We start from the raw sequence: 17,989 nt of genomic DNA on the forward strand, positions 1-17,989 counted from the left end.
TTACCATAACTATGTGTCCTTGTTCTTAGGAAATACACACTGAATTATTTGTAGGCAAAGGGGCTCAATGTCTCCGGCCTACTCTCAAATGGTAAACCACTGGTAACTTTGGTTAAAGATTATACAGGAGCTACCTGTGCTATTCCTGCAACTTTCTTGTAGGTCTGAAATTAGATGAACTACATTACCCCCAAAAGGTGATAGTTGAGGAGCCATGGGAGTGGATGAATTCTCTGAGATTGCATAAAATGAAAAGCACAGAGTTCTGGATCCCACGTCTTGTGGACACTCATGGATGGGTCCGTTAAAGGCCATGAAGGATAGAAGAGAGGTATGACTTGGGCAATGTCATAGATTCTGAAGCTCAAGGGAGGTGGAGTGCAATGGTAGCCGACAAGTGCCCACTTCCCAAGAAACGTCATAGAGGACAAGACCCGACAAAACACAAACAGTGCTGTTTCAGAGAGACAGAGGAAGTCGAATGAAACATCCTGACAAAAGATGGAAAAAGTGTGTCAGAGAAAGATATGCTGAGGGCAAACAGTCTCTGTACAAACAGAAAGCACCAAAGATGCAGCCAGAGAATCACTACGGAGGAAATCTGCCTTAAGGTTAAGAAAGCTTTCTCCCTTTTCTCTCTCTTCCTGCTTCTTTTAAACAAATCATGGACAGGCACGGTCAGGATGTTACGGGAGGGTCCTCTTGGTGAGCGGGACCCCTCACTTGACCTTCTGTCATTACAAAGGACAAAGAGTATATGGATTTACCACCTGTATCAATAAAACGTATCAACCTATCTTTAAGAGGCAGGTATCCTGTTCTTAGTTCCCCATCCGCTCTCCATCCTGACCCTCATTGCCCCCAAGTGCTATAGTCTTACTCTGAGTACCATTATCTCCCCAGCTTTCTTTGGGATAAAATGACATGACTGTTTCTTAGTCAACTGTGTACTCAGTCCTCACTCAGCTTTGGTGATACTTAAGTCTTATTTGATTTGATCTTATTTCTTTGGAATCTTTTATTTTTTATAGTTTTGTTTTTCAAGGTCATTTTCAGTTTTCAGCCTGCTTTCTGGAACATCAGTAACTCTGCCTAATTTAATATCATAGGATAATTTGGAAGCATAGTCTCAATTCCTTCATCTAGATCATCCATAAAAATGCATAATGTGTTATATTTCCCAGCCAAATCAGTCACTGTGAACTAACCTTGTGTCCACCATTACAGATAGCTATTAGCCACCTGGCATTCATACAGCAAAGACCATTCTTCCCTAGCAAGCCTGTAAGTATGCTCATTTGGGGTACTTCATTTAGTCTTAAAAAGGTATTTGAGGCAGCGAGCTTATTTATGTGAATGTCACATTGGATGGAGTAAAAGTAAATAAATATACACATTGGGAATTCTAATTCCAAAAGTAGAAATTGTCCATTTTCTCTAAAGTGTGAGATTTCATTTCATTATTTTCAGTATACATAATGTATAAAATTCTTTCGCTGTTATATGCACTTGACTGAAGACCTGTTGTCCCCTAATGAGGTTGTCTTTCATACACACGTGCAGAGTGATGTGGAAGAAAAAGGACAATTTCCATACAACCAAATCTACTTTGTCAACCCTTGGGATCACGGAGGATAGGCATCTCAGACATTCACTTCCTCACTCCTTTTTTTTTTTTTTTTTTTTTTTTTAAATTTTAGTTATTTATTTGAGAGAGAGAGCATGAGCTGGGAGAAGTCAGAGGGAGAAGCAGACTCCCTGCCCAGCAGGGAGCCGGATGTGGGACTCGATCCTGGGACTCCAGGATCATGACCTGAGCTGAAGGCAGTCACCCAACAGACTGAGCCACCCAGGTGTCCCCCCTTCCTCACTACTTTAAAAATGATTTCATTTCTATTGGGTATTTTCTTGTCCCGGTGATTACATTATAGACCTAAGAGTAACTGGCAAATGTAGCAACAACAAACATGTTACTAGCTGGATATATATTTTTTATGTATCTAAGAAACATTTGCTATGTCTTCCTATCCCATAAAATCTTACAAAGGAAAGATATTTGTAACCAGCAGGGGTATTCAACTAAAGGAAAATAGTCATGGAAAGTGCAAGGAAGGTTAGGCTGTGGATATAAATATAAATTATCTGTATCATTAATGAGTCAGGTCATCACAAAGAATTTATGGAGATTTATATGAACAATCGCCTCACAAAATAAGCTGACTTTAAATAATATCATACAAACTTTAGTAACGGCCAACATCAAAAAAAAAAAAAAGCAATATAGTATTAAACCTTAGCTATTGACACATTTTTTTTCTTTTTTATGCACAAATTTTGATTGGTCCCATCATTTTAATCACAGAAAACTATTTATTTATTTGCTTATTTAAATTTAAAGATTTTATTTATTTGACAGACAGATCACAAGTAGGCAGAGAGGCAGGCAGAGAGAGAGGAGGAAGCAGGCCCACTGCTAAGCAGAGAGCTTAGTACCCTGGGATCAGGACCTGAGCCAAAGGCAGAGGCTTTAATCCATTGAGCAATCCACGTGCCCCGAAAACCATTTAAAAATAGTTTTTTCTTATTCCTCAGTCTACATTATGTGAGGACACCTGCCATTATTTTATACTTATAATGGTATGGTTAGTTATAAATTTGAGGCCCAGGGTTCTCATTTTTTAAAGTTTTTGCTTCTTTACAAAAGTCAAATATGTTCATTGTAGAAGTTAAACATACGTAAAAGAAAGAAATTATAACTAAGCTTTTATGATTTGATGCAGAAACAAAAAGGCATCATAGTTACTAAGCTCCAGAAGACAATATAAAATAAAAGTAAAGTTTTAGAGAAAATGGTTCTTTCTACTAAAAGGATACAACAACAACAACAATATACTTAAAGATCTGAGTTTCCTGAGAATTAAGATAACAATTTCTCAACTGTTAGTGATACATGAAATAAGCAGGAGTTAAAATACTCACTTCCCAATTTTCAAGTAGACTCGACTTTAAGTGTTTGCCAAGGTCCTTCATCAAAAAGATTACTTGGTCTCAAATAAATACTATTAGGAAGGGACAGGATCAATGAGAGAGAATCAAATTACCTCAATTATGTAAGTAGTGCAATGCGAGAGCCAGAGAGCTCATAAAGATCATTTTGTCTATATTATAGAGAGTCCACCAGAGAAACAGAACTAATAATAGATAGGTAGATAAATGGATAGATGGACAGATGGATGGATAGACAGGTAGACAGGTAGATATGAAGGATGTCTACTTATCTATCCACCCTATCTATCTCCACTGTATCTATCTATATGTTTAGGACAACAGTAGACCCTTGAGCAACATGTGTTTGAACTGTTTAAGTACATTTATATATAGATTTTTTAAAAAATACAGTACAGTACTACAAATGTATTTTCTCTTCCTATGATTTTCTTAATAACGTTTTTTTCTCTAGCTTATTTTATTCTAACAATACAGTATATAATAAACATACAAAATGTGTGTTAATCAACTGTTTATGTCATCATTAAGGCTTCTGGTCAACTGTAGGCTATAAGTTAAGTTTTTGGTGAGTCAAAAATTATATGTGGATATTTTTACTGTGGGGGGGGTGCTCAGTGCTCCTAACTCCCACATTATTCAAGCTTCAACTGTGTGTATATATATACTGACACAGAGAGAGATCTTCCCTCCCTCCCTCTTTTCTTTCCTTCCTGCCTTGCTTCCTTCTTTCCTTCCACTCACCTATTAGCAACTATATAGTCTCCCAAATAAGGCAAATTCTCTTGTATCCCAACCTGGGAAAGGTGTGAAGCTCTGTGGTGCTATATGAACAAAGGCCAGCAGGTCCCAAAATTGAAATTGGGACCTAGGAAATGTGATCCCTTAATGCTGGCAGAATGCCATAAGACTCAGAACTGGAAATGTTTTGCCTATAAGGTACAAAATCAAATCTATGTGTATATGTATAAGGTCAGCACACATGTGTAACACACAATGAGATCTTTCAGGCATTATTTTAGACTGAGGAAGGCCACCAAGTAATAAAGGGCTGGCTGTTCCTGTGGTTAGCTAACCCGAGATTGATGAGCGAACCCATCAATCAAAAAATAGTAGGTAAACCACATGACCCCTTCCCTCTTCTCCAAATTCACCTCCCACCTCTACCTCATTTGCAGAATAATCTAAAACTTTCTCATTTTAGCCAATAGTAAAAGTAGTAAGAAAACCAAGGACATTCAGCAAATGGAAATTATTCTTTTATCAGTAGATACTGAGTTAGAACATTAATAGGACAAAAAAGAGAAAATTAAACAGTGAATTCAGGACAAATAGTAAAATAAGAGTCATGAAAACACATCAGAGAACCTGGGACATTACCTAGTTTAAAAAAAATACACTCCGGGACGCCTGGGTGGCTCAGTTGGTTAAGCAGCTGCCTTCGGCTCAGGTCATGATCCCGGCGTCCTGGGATCGAGTCCCACATCGGGCTCCTTGCTCGTCAGGGAGCCTGCTTCTCCCTCTGTCTCTGCCTGCCATTCTGTCTGCCTGTGCTCGCTCTGTCTCCCTCTCTCTCTCTCTGATAAATAAATAAAATCTTTAAAAATATATATACTCCTGGACTAAAAACTTATATATGATTATTCCATGTGGCATATTTAGACGATACAACTTTGCATGCTATGATGTTTTTAAAAGAGAAGCAGGGAAAGAAAGGACTCTATACTGGAATGAAATTCTGCAAGATCATCGCAGCATAGAACAGAGCAAAGATACAAAGAGAGGATTCTAAATAGAAGAGGGAACCACAGCTAATTTAGTTCAGAGAAGTGATGCTTCCTACAGAATCCCCAACCTATTCTAGATTCACTTTCTGTATTGGCTTTTGGGTGTTTTCAGCAAGTCATTCTTCTTTTCTTTTTTAAGGGCCCTGGTAGACACCCCTTCCCAGGAAGCAGAAAACTAAAGGCAATTCCAGCCTTTAGGGGTTTTCTTGCATGTAAATGAGCCTACCTGAATGATAAAGGGCTCTTTAAGATTGTTGTCTACCTCTGACTCCTAGCCAAGATGCATTTTGGTCTAGGATAATACTCAAAGTATTTATCAATCAGTACAGTCAGACTGGGCAAGTCTTGGAGGTACATTTGGGGGCTCACAAAAATGTTTTCATTTCTTTTAAAATCAGAATTTTCAAGATGAATCTAGTAACAAAGTGAAGGTAATTAATACCATTAAATTCTACACTAAACATGGGTTGAATAGTAAATTTTATATTACATATATTTTACCATAATAAAAAATGCAGATGCCATTTTGATAAACTAATTCCATTAAATGGTAGAAACTCAAAACTAAGCCAGGAAATGTTGTTGGCCATTTAATATTCATAAAAATCTTAGGGCAGTAATTGATGGTAGCTATTATATGAAAGTTTTGCTTAAAATAGGGTACAAGAGTCCACAAGTACTCCCAAGGAAAAAAAAAAGAGTATTCTATGCTTTAGTTTTGTGTAATAACACCCTTTGGTACGTTGGTAATAATTTCAAGAAGGTTAACAATAACAGAGTCCATAACATGGCCATAAATACAATAATATAGTAAAAAATGGGCAAGAAGACAAACGGCCTAAGAAATGTATTTCTTTAATAAGCTTTCAAATCAACCCCCTGCCACCAAAAGTGGATTGTGTTTGTCTTTATACCAATGCAGCTATACAATATATATTGTTTTATTTTTTTAATGGAAGGAGCCCATGATGGCAAAAGTCCTCAGGGTCCGTGAAAGTCATATGTAGTCCTAGATCTTGGGAGTCCAGAGAGAAGGGGTTGGGGCTACTCAGTTCTGGGGAACTCAAGGTGACAGCAAATTTTCGATCACCACAGAAATATCAGTATTTTTTAACAATGCTCTATCTGTACCAGTGCACTGAGCCCCTGTAATAGGACAGGTCCATCTTGCTGTTGTAGAGAATGATGTTAAAGGGATGCAGCCTCTTTGCATACCTACTGTGCCACATGGCAGGGATTCCTCAAGGTTAGTCCGGAATGCACACCAACTTTCTTCCTTCCTTCCTTTCTTTCTTTCTTTCTTTCTTTATTTATTTTAGACTTTATTTATTTATTTGATAGAGAGATAGAGAGGGCCAGAGAGAGCATAAGCCAGGGGAGGGGTGCAGAGGAGAGGGAGAAGCAAACTCCCTGCTCAGCACAAATCCTGACATGGGGCTTAATTCCAGGAACCTGGGATCATGACCTGTGCAGAAGGGAGACAATTAACTGACTGAGCCACCCTGGCGCCCCTCATCCCAACTTTAAAACATAGTTCTCTAGCAAAGACTTCCTCAGCTTTCTGTCTCTGAGTGAAGCAAGATATGGAACATTTTGGGGGTTCAAGCTACCCATACATCTGGAAAGATAATTCAATAGACAGCTCTATTTAGGAAAACAAAATGGTACTTCACACGGATAATGACCAACTAGATCTACCCAAATTGCAGCTGCAAGACTGGCAGGAGCTATTAACCTCCAAAATGCTCCCACTGAGGGCTTGGTTGTTTGACTCAGTCTTTGGCATTACCTTTCTTTTCTGCTATCCTGTAGGATGATGTCCAACAGCCAGATTTAGAATCTAGCCAACACTCTGGCTTACCATTTTTTCACCCTCTCAAATCAGTGGCTTTGATTCCATTATCGCAATTCAGTCCCATGCCCACATCCTGGGCTCCATCATTTCTCAGAATTGTTCTACATCTGAAATTCCAATAAATTCCAGTACATCCCTTTGCTCATTACTGCCAATTCTTCCAGCTCATACCGCTTCACTATGGCCACGCTTGGTTTTCCGGTTTGTTTGCCATTCTCATTCCTTTGACCCTTCAATTTCCCGAGTTTGCTGGTCTCTGCCTGAACTAAGTCTTGTCCTTACTCATCCTGAGTGTACTCGGTCAACTCTCCATCATTAAACTCTGCTCACTTGTCCTTTACCTTAAAAGCTTATGTACCCTTTAAACAGCCAGCCTTGGACCAATCATCTAATGTACCCTTTAACTTTTCCTCTATTTTGGTTCTTTGGAAAAGGATGGGGAAGCTTTTAAGAGAAGGTATCTTTTGTTGAAATTGGGGTGAGCCATAAGTATCCAACTTAAGAAGTGGAGTTCTGAGGAAGTAGTTTGCAATTCTCTTCCATTTCTATCCTTAAAAATTATTTCATGGCTTCCTAATACTCTGTTATTTACTTACTCATGCCTAGAGCTATGGGATAACTTGCACTCACTTTAAAATTCCTGTAATGCTATCCTACTTTATGCAACTATCAATTTATATTATCATTTAATATAATATAAAAGTTAATAATATAAATATAAATAATATAAAAATTAATCGTTTCAATTCATGCAAAACACTTGAAATGTAAGTCCAAATATTTTAAGATGTCTTCAGGAACTGCATAATTGCAGTCTGTAGCCTGAGAATGGTGTGCTGTGTTTATGATAACTCCACATGGTGAAGTTCTTAGCAAGAAAAAAGTATTCTCTCTTTTTTTGGTCAGTATTTTATGAATCATATATTTGTTTATGTACACAGTAACTTCTATGCCAGAGTTCAGTCCCATTCTACTATTATTTAACCATTTGCTGTCATTATAGTTTAAATTTTTTTGTATCCTCTAACAATGCAACAAGGTAGGCATTTACTGAATGGGGGCTCTAGGATCAGTGCTAAAAAACATGTCTCAACATGAAGTACTTTGGCAAGAAACTTGGAAGTGAATGAACAAAATTTACATAAGCCAAATAATTGCCATGGTGGGTTGTGCTATTAGTGCAGAAACAAGCAAAACAAGAAATATTAGAAATAATGCTAAAAAATTTAAATGCACGAATATATAACACAATAGCCAACAGTTTATGCACCCTGGGAATACATTTCACTTTCTTTATCTTTATGCCAGTGGAGAAATTCATTCTTTAAAACTTTGGGGTTTTTAATTATGTGTTCTGCAACTACCTTTTGTTGAGAGATGCAGCCAGATCCCATATATGTAAGAAAATGGACCTAAATTGCATTTTAAAATAATATGTTTCCTTATGTTTTTCCTGATTATAAGCAATCATGCTTGTTGCACTAGAAAATTCTAAAATGTGCATAGATGAAGAACTCACCTAGAATCTCACCACCCAATGGCCAACTTGACTAGCATTTTGACAGTTTGGTTTTTTTTTACCTGTATATTTTTGCATAGTTTATACATATACAATATTTATATATTATACCAATCTAATAAATTTTATATGCATATGATTTTGCATCTTAATTTTTTTTTTACCTTAAATCAAGATTTATCAAGACACTGAGAACCATCTATGGACATTATAAAGGCTACAAAATAACTCATCATGTGATTATAACATACTTAGTAGTACTATTTCTAATACTAAAACATTAGCTACTTTCCAAATTTTGCCATTACAAATAAATCTGTGATGAGTATCCTTGGATATAAGTTTTATTCCTAGTTGAGTTATTTTTCTCTGAGGAAGTTTCTTAGAAGGAAAATTATTAGATCAAATAGTGTCTTGATACATATTGCCAAATTCCCTTCCAGAAAGATTAAAACAATTTACAGTCTTCCTGACAACAGATGAAAGTACCCATTTCATCCCATCTTCACCCCTTAAATATTATTTTTAAAAATACTATCAATTTGATTAGCAGAAAAAATTTTTGTTTTAATTCACATTTTTTATTATTTGTAAATTTGGATTTTCCCTATATTTATTAGCTACTTTTGCATTTCCTGCTTTGTAAATTGTCTATATATTGTCCTTTGTTCTTTCTATAGTGTCTTATCAGTTTTCCTGCACACATACACACACACACACATACATATATATATATATATATATATTCTTTACCTATTAGGCATTAATCCATAAGCTATCATACTTGATTTCTTTATAGTTTGAATAGTTTGAATGCTCTTTTTTGATGAGAAAAAAATTAAGTAAGAAAATTACATAAAATGTAGTGTCATGAATCCTATACTCCCTAAATTGGTTTTACCATGGTTTTAAAAACTTTTTAATTATTCTCATCTGTTTATCCTTTTAAATAACTCTTACAGTCTTAGAGTTCTAATAGAAAGCAAAATCCATTTTTAATATAATTAAATGTATGAACTTAATTCATAATTAATTTAGTTTTCTAGTTTCCTAAAATGCTTGTTATTCCCTTGTAGTCAAGACTTCTGTCTCAGTTATCTTTGGGTGTGCATTTGTTAAAATAAACTTAATGGCTTTAAACAAGAATTTATTATCTTCTTCTTGGAATCTTTCACGGGTTGCAGTCCGAGAGCAGGTAGAGCTGCACCTCAGGCTCAACTCAGCTGGACGTCCAAGATGGCGTCCTCACTCATGAATCAAGCTCATCAGAGCTCCTCTTCATGGCCTCTCCTTCCAGGAAAGTAGCCTTGATTTCTCACATGGGATGCGCAGGGCTCCAAGACTCAGAAGCAGTCTTCTTCAGTCCAGCCTAGATCTAGCATAGTGTCACTGCTGCGGTCTTCCCAAATCGGTTTCCTGGCAGCTCAGATTCAAGGATGGGGCACTACTCACTTTGTCGTAGGGAAGTGGCTTGTGGAAGGTCCACCATCCTTGGAGACAAACTACCACATCTTCTTTATTGATCTTTATTTGGTTGAGAATTTTCTTCACAAAAGTATTTAAAATTTGTGTTGCTACAGTAATTTGTGGGTTTTTTTCTTTTATAGTTTCCTAAGCAGTACTGATATGAAGCAAAGATATTATTTTTGATATACTTTTGTATTCAATCACCTTACTAAATGGTCTTGTTTCTACTACTAATTACTTCTCAGTTTATCTCCTAAGAAGATAATAAAATTCTCTGAGAATAAAGATGACTTTATTTCCTCCTCTTTTTCAATAGTTAAATCTCTTACCTATTGTACCAACCAAGACTTCCATAACAAGACGAAGAGGAAGGAGACTTATTTTGTTTCTGATGTTTAATTTTTTAAGTGTAAGTAAAATGAAGTTATAAACTGGACATATGCTACCAACACACACATCTCCCAAAGCTAAATTACACCACTTACTTGTATGTGTCAATGCAATACAAATGAATTGAAAGGCAGGTTTTTATTCCAGATAAATTGAATTCAGGGGAAAGGACAATAAAACAAGATGAAGAAGAAGATAACTAATACATTTTGGACACTGCAATATTTTCTTCCTGAAATCTATAAACTTCCAAAAATAAATCATAACCATAAAGCATTCCATTGACTCCTACAAGTAGCGAATATCTCTAAATAAATACACAACATCATAAATCTCAGCAATTTGTCCTTTCTTCCCAAGCCTGACTATTCACACTAGATGTGAAGAATCACTGAAAGCACATAAATAAGTAAGTACTAGAATGAGGCTTTCCAGCCATGTCATACTCACGAGTGGCTCATAATCGTACGGTGCAGCATATTCCTCAGCGTATGTTGTCAAGGTATACCTAAAAGGGACAAGTCAATATCTGATAAAAGAACGACTCCAAAAAGAAAGATATTCAAAGTGTTTAGCATTATAGACTTCACACAAAATAAAAACATTTTAAGGAAGATTGGCCCCAACAAAAAATTTTAAAACCCTCAACTGTCCCAGACCTTGTTTATAGCATTACCTACCACCACAGGATGCCCTTCCTTCAATCACTTCCCATTCAACACCACTTACTCCTCTCCTCTACTAATGATACTCTACCAGTCCCAAGTCCCTGAGCTCAGGTGCATTCCAAACTTTTGGGATTCCCTTTACCATCTACTTTCTGCCCCTCGAACCTTTTTAACCCTAGACCCCATGTTCTCTGCCAGATGACAACAGAAAAAGAGAAGAGAAGACTGCCAGGTGGACTGAGATTATGTATCTCCCCAACTTCCACCCCATTAAACACAAAGAAATGCTGAATAAATACATCCTTTCTCCCCCAAGTCTATAAGCACCACTTAGCTCCAAAGGGAAACTCAAAGGTGCTAGAAATGAAGAATAAGAAGTCATAAGATGATGTGCCAAGGCTAGAAGCTAGAGTTTGAACCGCACATGAAGGGCTGGAGACATGGCCTTGGGTTCACAGAAGGCAAAGAGCTAACCTCCGTCTTATAGTCAGGAGCCTGTAAAGTCTGCACCCTCATATAAAAGAAACCAAAGAAACTCCAGCCACCTGTCCAGAGAAACTTGCGAGAAAGTTTCTCTGTTTGAAACTCAGGGTGGGAGAAAAATCTTTTTAAGAGAAATAATTAAATTTTAAAATTTAAATTAAATTTTTAAAAGCCCTACTTCTGTATGGACTTCCATCCAAAATGGAAATATTATGAGACTACACAATCAAAGAAACTCCTCTGAGAATTGCACACCTAAAAATGTTGGGCACAAGGAAATTTCACCATTTTAATGCATGGCTCTGCTGGTGGGAAAGAGAATTCAACAAGCGAAGAATTCCAAAATAACAAGAAAGTCGAACTCAGAATGGTTATTGGATTCAGGTGCTAATATTTTATCTGGTGGTAACCACCAGTTCCTGTTAGGCTTTTAAGGTGTGGCTTCCAGAGTAATAGCGTTAGCATTATCTGGAAACTTGTTAGGAATACATACAACTGCGATCCAGCCTCAATCTGCTGAATTAGAAACCCAGAGGTAGGGCCCAGCAGTCTGTGTTTTAACAAGCCTTCTAGGTGATGCTCATGCACACTTAGGGTTGAGTACTGGCAGCTAAAAGAACAAAAATTAGAAGTATAAGTTTCAAACTACCAAAAAAATTTTTAAAAAGACCAATCTAATAAAAAAGGAGGAAAGGAGGTGCCTGAGTGGCTCAGTTAAGCGTCTGCCTTTCACTCAGGTCAAGATCACAAGGTCCTGGGATGGAGCCCCATGTCGGGCTCCCTGCTCAGTAGGGAGTCCACTTCTCCCTCTGTCCCTGACCCCACTAGTGCTCTCTCTCCCTCTCTCTCTCTCTCAAATAAATAAAAAAAATCTTTTTTTTTTAAAGGCAGGAAAGGAGAATTAAAGGAAGAAAAGAAAATAATTTCTGTTCATAAGACAAATTAAAATCATAAAAATAAAAATAAATATCTTTGCAATCAAAATGAAAGTAAAGGGTTAAACTCATCAGTGAAAGCATTTCTCAGACTTAAACTGAACAATGTGTACTACATAGTACAACTCTATGTTCCTATACCTAGAATACCTAAACCTAGAATAAAATTATTTTCAAAGGAAGTTTGAAGGTAAAAGCATATAAAAAGACACATCAAAAAAAGATACATCCAGAAAATATTAACACGAAGTTATATTATATATATTAATAACATATACATAATATATGTTATATTAATAACATGCAATTGACTTTCTTTCAAAAGTTTTTAGTTATAAAGATCATTACCTACTGATCAAAGCACCAGGAAGATCCTAAGTCAATAAAGCTAACAACACATTGAATATATAAATCAACAAATGACAGAAGCACAAAGATAAAATGACAAGTCTACAGTCAGGACAAGATTGTTATCCTAGATCACAATCCTAGATCCTTTGGTTCCTTAAACCCAAGTATTTACATATACCCTCCAAAACCATATAGATCAGCAGCAAAAGCAAGTGAAATCACAAAACTGCCCACCCAAGAGTGTAAGACTACAAATTTCGGTTTACATGTAGGTGGGAGAACAATCCAAAATCAGGAGCACCAGAACCAGAGCCTATTCTGGAGCAAAATCAGGTAGGGATTACATGAAAAAGAGGAGAGGGTGGCAAGTCCATCACGGGGGTGGAACACAGAAGCCATCAGCCCCAAAAAGGAAGGATCGTTCCCCTTGGGGAAATATTGAGAACAAGTCTAAGACTAGCGGATCTGAACATTGCCTTTCCAAGAAAGAGGCCCGGAAAGTATTCAAGACCACAGCGGCAGTCTTAGGAAGGTGCTGCCTCTGGGAAAGTGGGAAGCAATCAGCAAGGTAAAGAAAAATAAGAACTCATGTTCAGAAATTAAGGGTCCACGCTTTAAACCACCGCGCTTTAAAAAAAGATGCCTTTAATGAGATAACGTTCACTGCAGTGTTCTAACAGTAGAGGGCACTCTTGAACTAAGAGATTGAGAAAACTGCCTAAATGCCTCATTGCCCCTCCTTAGAACCCGATTGTTGCTAGTCCAGGAGAATTCAACATACTCAAGATGAACAGAGAGTGCAGCATTACTGTAAGATGAAAGCAGTTAATGAGAACCAAAACTAAACTGATGAAACTTTCTCCAGAAACATTCCCAGTCACAGAAGTCCTCCCTCCAACAGTCTCTCTATTCAATGAACTGGATTCTGTTCTATGAATCGGAGATTTGAAAAAATGCAGTAAAACAAGAAAAAGGAAAAGTGTAATAGCTGGGATGGAAAAACAGAATTTTCATCTTCCACAGATGATAGTCTACATTAAAACAATCCAAGACAATCTACAAATTGTAACAGTCAAGTATCATGAAGGTTGTTAGATACAAGATCAATATACGAAAATAGCAAACCCATATACCAGCAACAAGAAATTAGAAAGCATAATTAAAGTGGAAATGTCCTATTTATAACTATAATAAAATCTCTAGTGTTACTATATGAATACATTTAAAAGAACACTTAAAAGACATTTATGACAAAAATTATAAAATTTGCTTAAAGACATAAAATAACTCATGTATTTATAGACTCAATATATGCTCCATATACATACATGTGTGTATGTAATTTCTAAAAGGTTCATAATCTGGCATTTTATATATAACTCTTTTTTTTTTTTTTTTTTTTTTTTTTTTCCCAATTTATTTATTTTCAGAAAAACAGTATTCATTATTTTTTCACCACACCCAGTGCTCCATGCAAGCTGTGCCCTCTATAATACCCACCACCTGGTACCCCAACCTCCCACCCCCCCCGCCACTTCAAACCCCTCAGACTGTTTTTCAGAGTCCATAGTCTCTCATGGTTCACCTCCCCTTCCAATTTACCCAAATTCCCTACTACTCTCTAACGCCCCTTGTCCTCCATGCTATTGGTTATGCTCCACAAATGAGTGAAACCATATGATAATTGACTCTCTCTGCTTGACTGATTTCACTCAGCATAATCTCTTCCAGTCCCGTCCATGTTGCTACAAAAGTTGGATATTCGTCCTTTCTGATGGAGGCATAATACTCCATAGTGTATATGGACCACATCTTCCTTATCCATTCATCCGTTGAAGGGCATCTTGGTTCTTTCCATAGTTTGGCGACTGTGGCCATTGCTGCTATAAACATTGGGGTACAGATGGCCCTTCTTTTCACGACATCTGTATCTTTGGGGTAAATACCCAGGAGTGCAATTGCAGGGTCGTAGGGAAGCTCTATTTTTAATTTCTTGAGGAATCTCCACACTGTTCTCCAAAGAGGCTGCACCAACTTGCATTCCCACCAACAGTGTAAGAGGGTTCCCCTTTCTCCACATCCTCTCCAACACATGTTGTTTCCTGTTTTGTTAATTTTGGCCATTCTAACTGGTGTAAGGTGATATCTCAATGTGGTTTTAATTTGAATCTCCCTGAGGTCTAATGATGATGAGCATTTTTTCATGTGTCTGATAGCCATTTGTATTTCTTGATTGGAGAAGTGTCTGTTCATATCTTCTGCCCATTTTTTGATGTGTTTGTCTGTTTCGTGTGGGTTGAGTTTGAGGAGTTCATTATAGATCCTGGATATCAACCTTTTGTCTGTACTGTCATTTGCAAATATCTTCTCCCATTCCGTGGGTTGCCTCTTTGTTTTTTTGACTGTTTCCTTTGCTGTGCAGAAGCTTTTGATTTTGATGAAGTCCCAGAAGTCTATTTTCGCTTTTGTTTCCTTTGCCTTTGGAGACGTATCTTGAAAGAAGTTGCTGTGGCTGATATCGAAGAGATTACTGCCTATGTTCTCCTCTAAGATTCTGATAGATTCCTGTCTCACGTTGAGGTCTTTTATCCATTTTGAGTTGATCTTTGTGTACGGTGTAAGAGAATGGTCGAGTTTCATTCTTCTACATATAGCTGTCCAGTTTTCCCAGCACCATTTATTGAAGAGACTGTCTTTTTTCCACTGTATATTTTTTCCTGTTTTGTCGAAGATTAATTGACCATAGAGTTGAGGGTCCATATCAGGGCTCTCTACTCTGTTCCACTGGTCTATGTGTCTGTTTTTATGCCAGTACCATGCTGTCTTGGTGATCACAGCTTTGTAATAAAGCTTGAAATCAGGTAAGGTGATGCCGCCAGCTTTATTTTTGTTTTTCAACGTTTCCTTAGCGATTCGGGGTCTCTTCTGATTCCATACAAATTTTTGGATTATTTGCTCCAGCTCTTTGAAGAATGCCGGTGGAATTTTGATCGGAATGGCATTAAAAGTATAGATTGCTCTAGGCAGTATAGACATTTTAACGATGTTTATTCTTCCGATCCAAGAGCATGGAATGGTCTTCCATCTTTTTGTGTCTTCTTCAATTTCTTTCATGAGTGTTCTATAGTTCCTCAAGTATAGATCCTTTACCTCTTTAGTTAGGTTTATTCCCAGGTATCTTATGGTTCTTGGTGCTATAGTAAATGGAATCGATTCTCTAATTTCCCTTTCTGTATTTTCCTTGTTAGTGTATAAGAAAGCCACTGATTTCTGCACATTGACTTTGTATCCTGCCACGCTGCTGAATTGCTGTATGAGTTCTAGTAGTTTGGGGGTGGAGTCTTTTGGGTTTTCCATATAAAGAATCATGTCATCTGCGAAGAGAGAGAGTTTGACTTCTTCATTACCAATTTGGATACCTTTTATTTCTCTCTGTTGTCTGATTGCTGTTGCTAGGACTTCTAATACTATGTTGAACAAGAGTGGTGAAAGTGGGCATCCTTGTCTTGTTCCTGATCTCAACGGGAAGGCTGCAAGCTTTTTCCCATTGAGGATGATATTTGCTGTGGGTCTTTCATAGATAGATTTGATGAGGTTCAGGAATGTTCCCTCTATCCCTATACTTTGAAGCGTTTTAATCAGGAACGGATGTTGGATTTTGTCAAATGCTTTTTCTGCATCAATTGAGAGGACCATGTGGTTCTTCTCTCTTCTCCTATTAATTTGTTGTATCACATTGATTGATTTATATATAACTCTTGATTAAATTGTCATTTAAAATTTCTGTTAATCAAAACACAGCATAAACAGTGTTCCAAGAGAAATCACAGACAAGAAGATACTTAATTTTTTTTTAAAGATTTTATTTATTTATTTGACAGAGAGAGAGAGAGGTCACAAGTAGGCAGAGAGGCAGGCAGAGAGAGAGGGGGAAGCAGGCTCCCTGCTGAGCAGAGAGCCCGATGCCTGGCTCGATCTCAGGACACTGGGATCATGACCTGAGCCGAAGGCAGAGGCTTAACCCACTGAGCCACCCAGGAGTCCCAAGAAGATACTTATTTTAAAATGAAGTCAAATAATATTAGTATCCAGAACAAATAAAAAATGCTTAGAAATCAATAAAAGACAATATTCTATAGAAAAATGGCCTAAGGCTATAAATGGCTCACAGTGGAAGAAAATAAAAGGACTAATAAACACTTGAAAATAAATTCAGTCTTAAAACTGTCTTAAATTCAGTAGTGAAATGGTAAAACCACAAAATACCACTGTATTAAATCCATTTGGTAAAAATTAAAAATCTCTACAATGTATATAAGAATATGAAAGCAAGAGCATATTCACACACTATGAGTGGCAATATCTTGCAAAACTGAAGGTGCATATATCTTAATAAGTGGCAATTATATTTTTGAGTATTAAGAAATCCTTGCACATATACTCAAGGTAAGAAATATAAGAATATTGAATCTAGCTTTATTTGTAACAGTGAAAAACAGGAGTCAATGTCCATCACTTAAGGATTTCTCCATATTCTTCAGATTGAAAAGTGGGGATGGGGGGAATGATATCAAATGGTTTATAACTGACTAATAGTCAGTTATATATTGTAGATATGGTGGATATGTTGGATGACTCTCTAACTCATGATAAATTGTTTCTCTAAAAAGAATTTTTAAATATGGCAAAACTATTCACTTATAGTATAACTCGGTAATAAGTAGATGGATGTCCGAAGAGTATTTTATATGAAAATATTCCATAATCTTAAAATGTTTAAGTGTTAATAGGTGACAGTGAACTTGTTTCTCTACCCTATTCTCATCCAAAGTTATGACTCAAGTAGTAAAATGATCAGTCAAATAGAGTATTACTTTGGGCAGGCCAATTTGCAAGGTGGAATTGAGCAACTCTTGATGCACCTAAAGCTGAAACCCATTCCACTCAAGCTCAGGCTCTTCACCCATTCTTTATTATCATCTCCAAGCACAAAGTCTGATACAAGGTAGGCACTGAGAAATTAATCAAACACATAAAGCAATTTAAAAATTTAGATATAAATAAATAAATACAGATTTACTATAAGAAATCAAAGTAAAAGTGGAAGGTTAAAATATTCAGTGATCTTTCTGAAAATGCAATGTGACTCATCAATATGGAAACTTTTACAGGACTGAATGATGACTGTTAGTCAGTTATAAACCGTTTGATATCATTCCCCCCATCCCCACTTTTCAATCTGAAGACTAGGGAAAAATCTTAAAGTGATATATATTTCATCCAATTTGAAACAAGATGGTCTTTTGAAAATAAAACCATAGAAAATCAACATAGATCTTCCTTTCAAATATCAGCTAAAGACTATAGCCAAATAAAGAATATAATGAAAGAATAAGCCCATTAGAAGGCAAATGGCCTTCAGAGAAACTCAAGAAAGCAAGATAAGAAAACTAAGGTAGGCATGGGTTCTAGGCACAAGAAAGAGGTGTCCTGGCTCATAAGAGACCTCTCTGGAAGTTCTGGGAGCA

General features: G+C 36.8%; 1 protein-coding gene across 4 annotated transcripts in view; it reads right to left on the minus strand.

Moving 5' to 3' along the window:
* Nucleotides 1–17,989, minus strand: part of CFAP95 (cilia and flagella associated protein 95) — a 167,695-nt gene that overhangs the window by 54,345 nt on the left and 95,361 nt on the right. For all 4 annotated transcript variants that reach the window (XM_044265929.1, XM_044265931.1, XM_044265928.1 and 1 more), the window contains one exon: nucleotides 10,475–10,532. In XM_044265929.1, coding sequence (XP_044121864.1) covers nucleotides 10,475–10,532 — 58 coding nt within the window. The remainder of the gene's footprint in view (nucleotides 1–10,474; nucleotides 10,533–17,989) is intronic.

This window comes from Neovison vison, chromosome 9, assembly GCF_020171115.1.
Source record: "Neovison vison isolate M4711 chromosome 9, ASM_NN_V1, whole genome shotgun sequence".
In the NCBI taxonomy this organism is placed as follows: Eukaryota; Metazoa; Chordata; class Mammalia; order Carnivora; family Mustelidae; genus Neogale; species Neogale vison.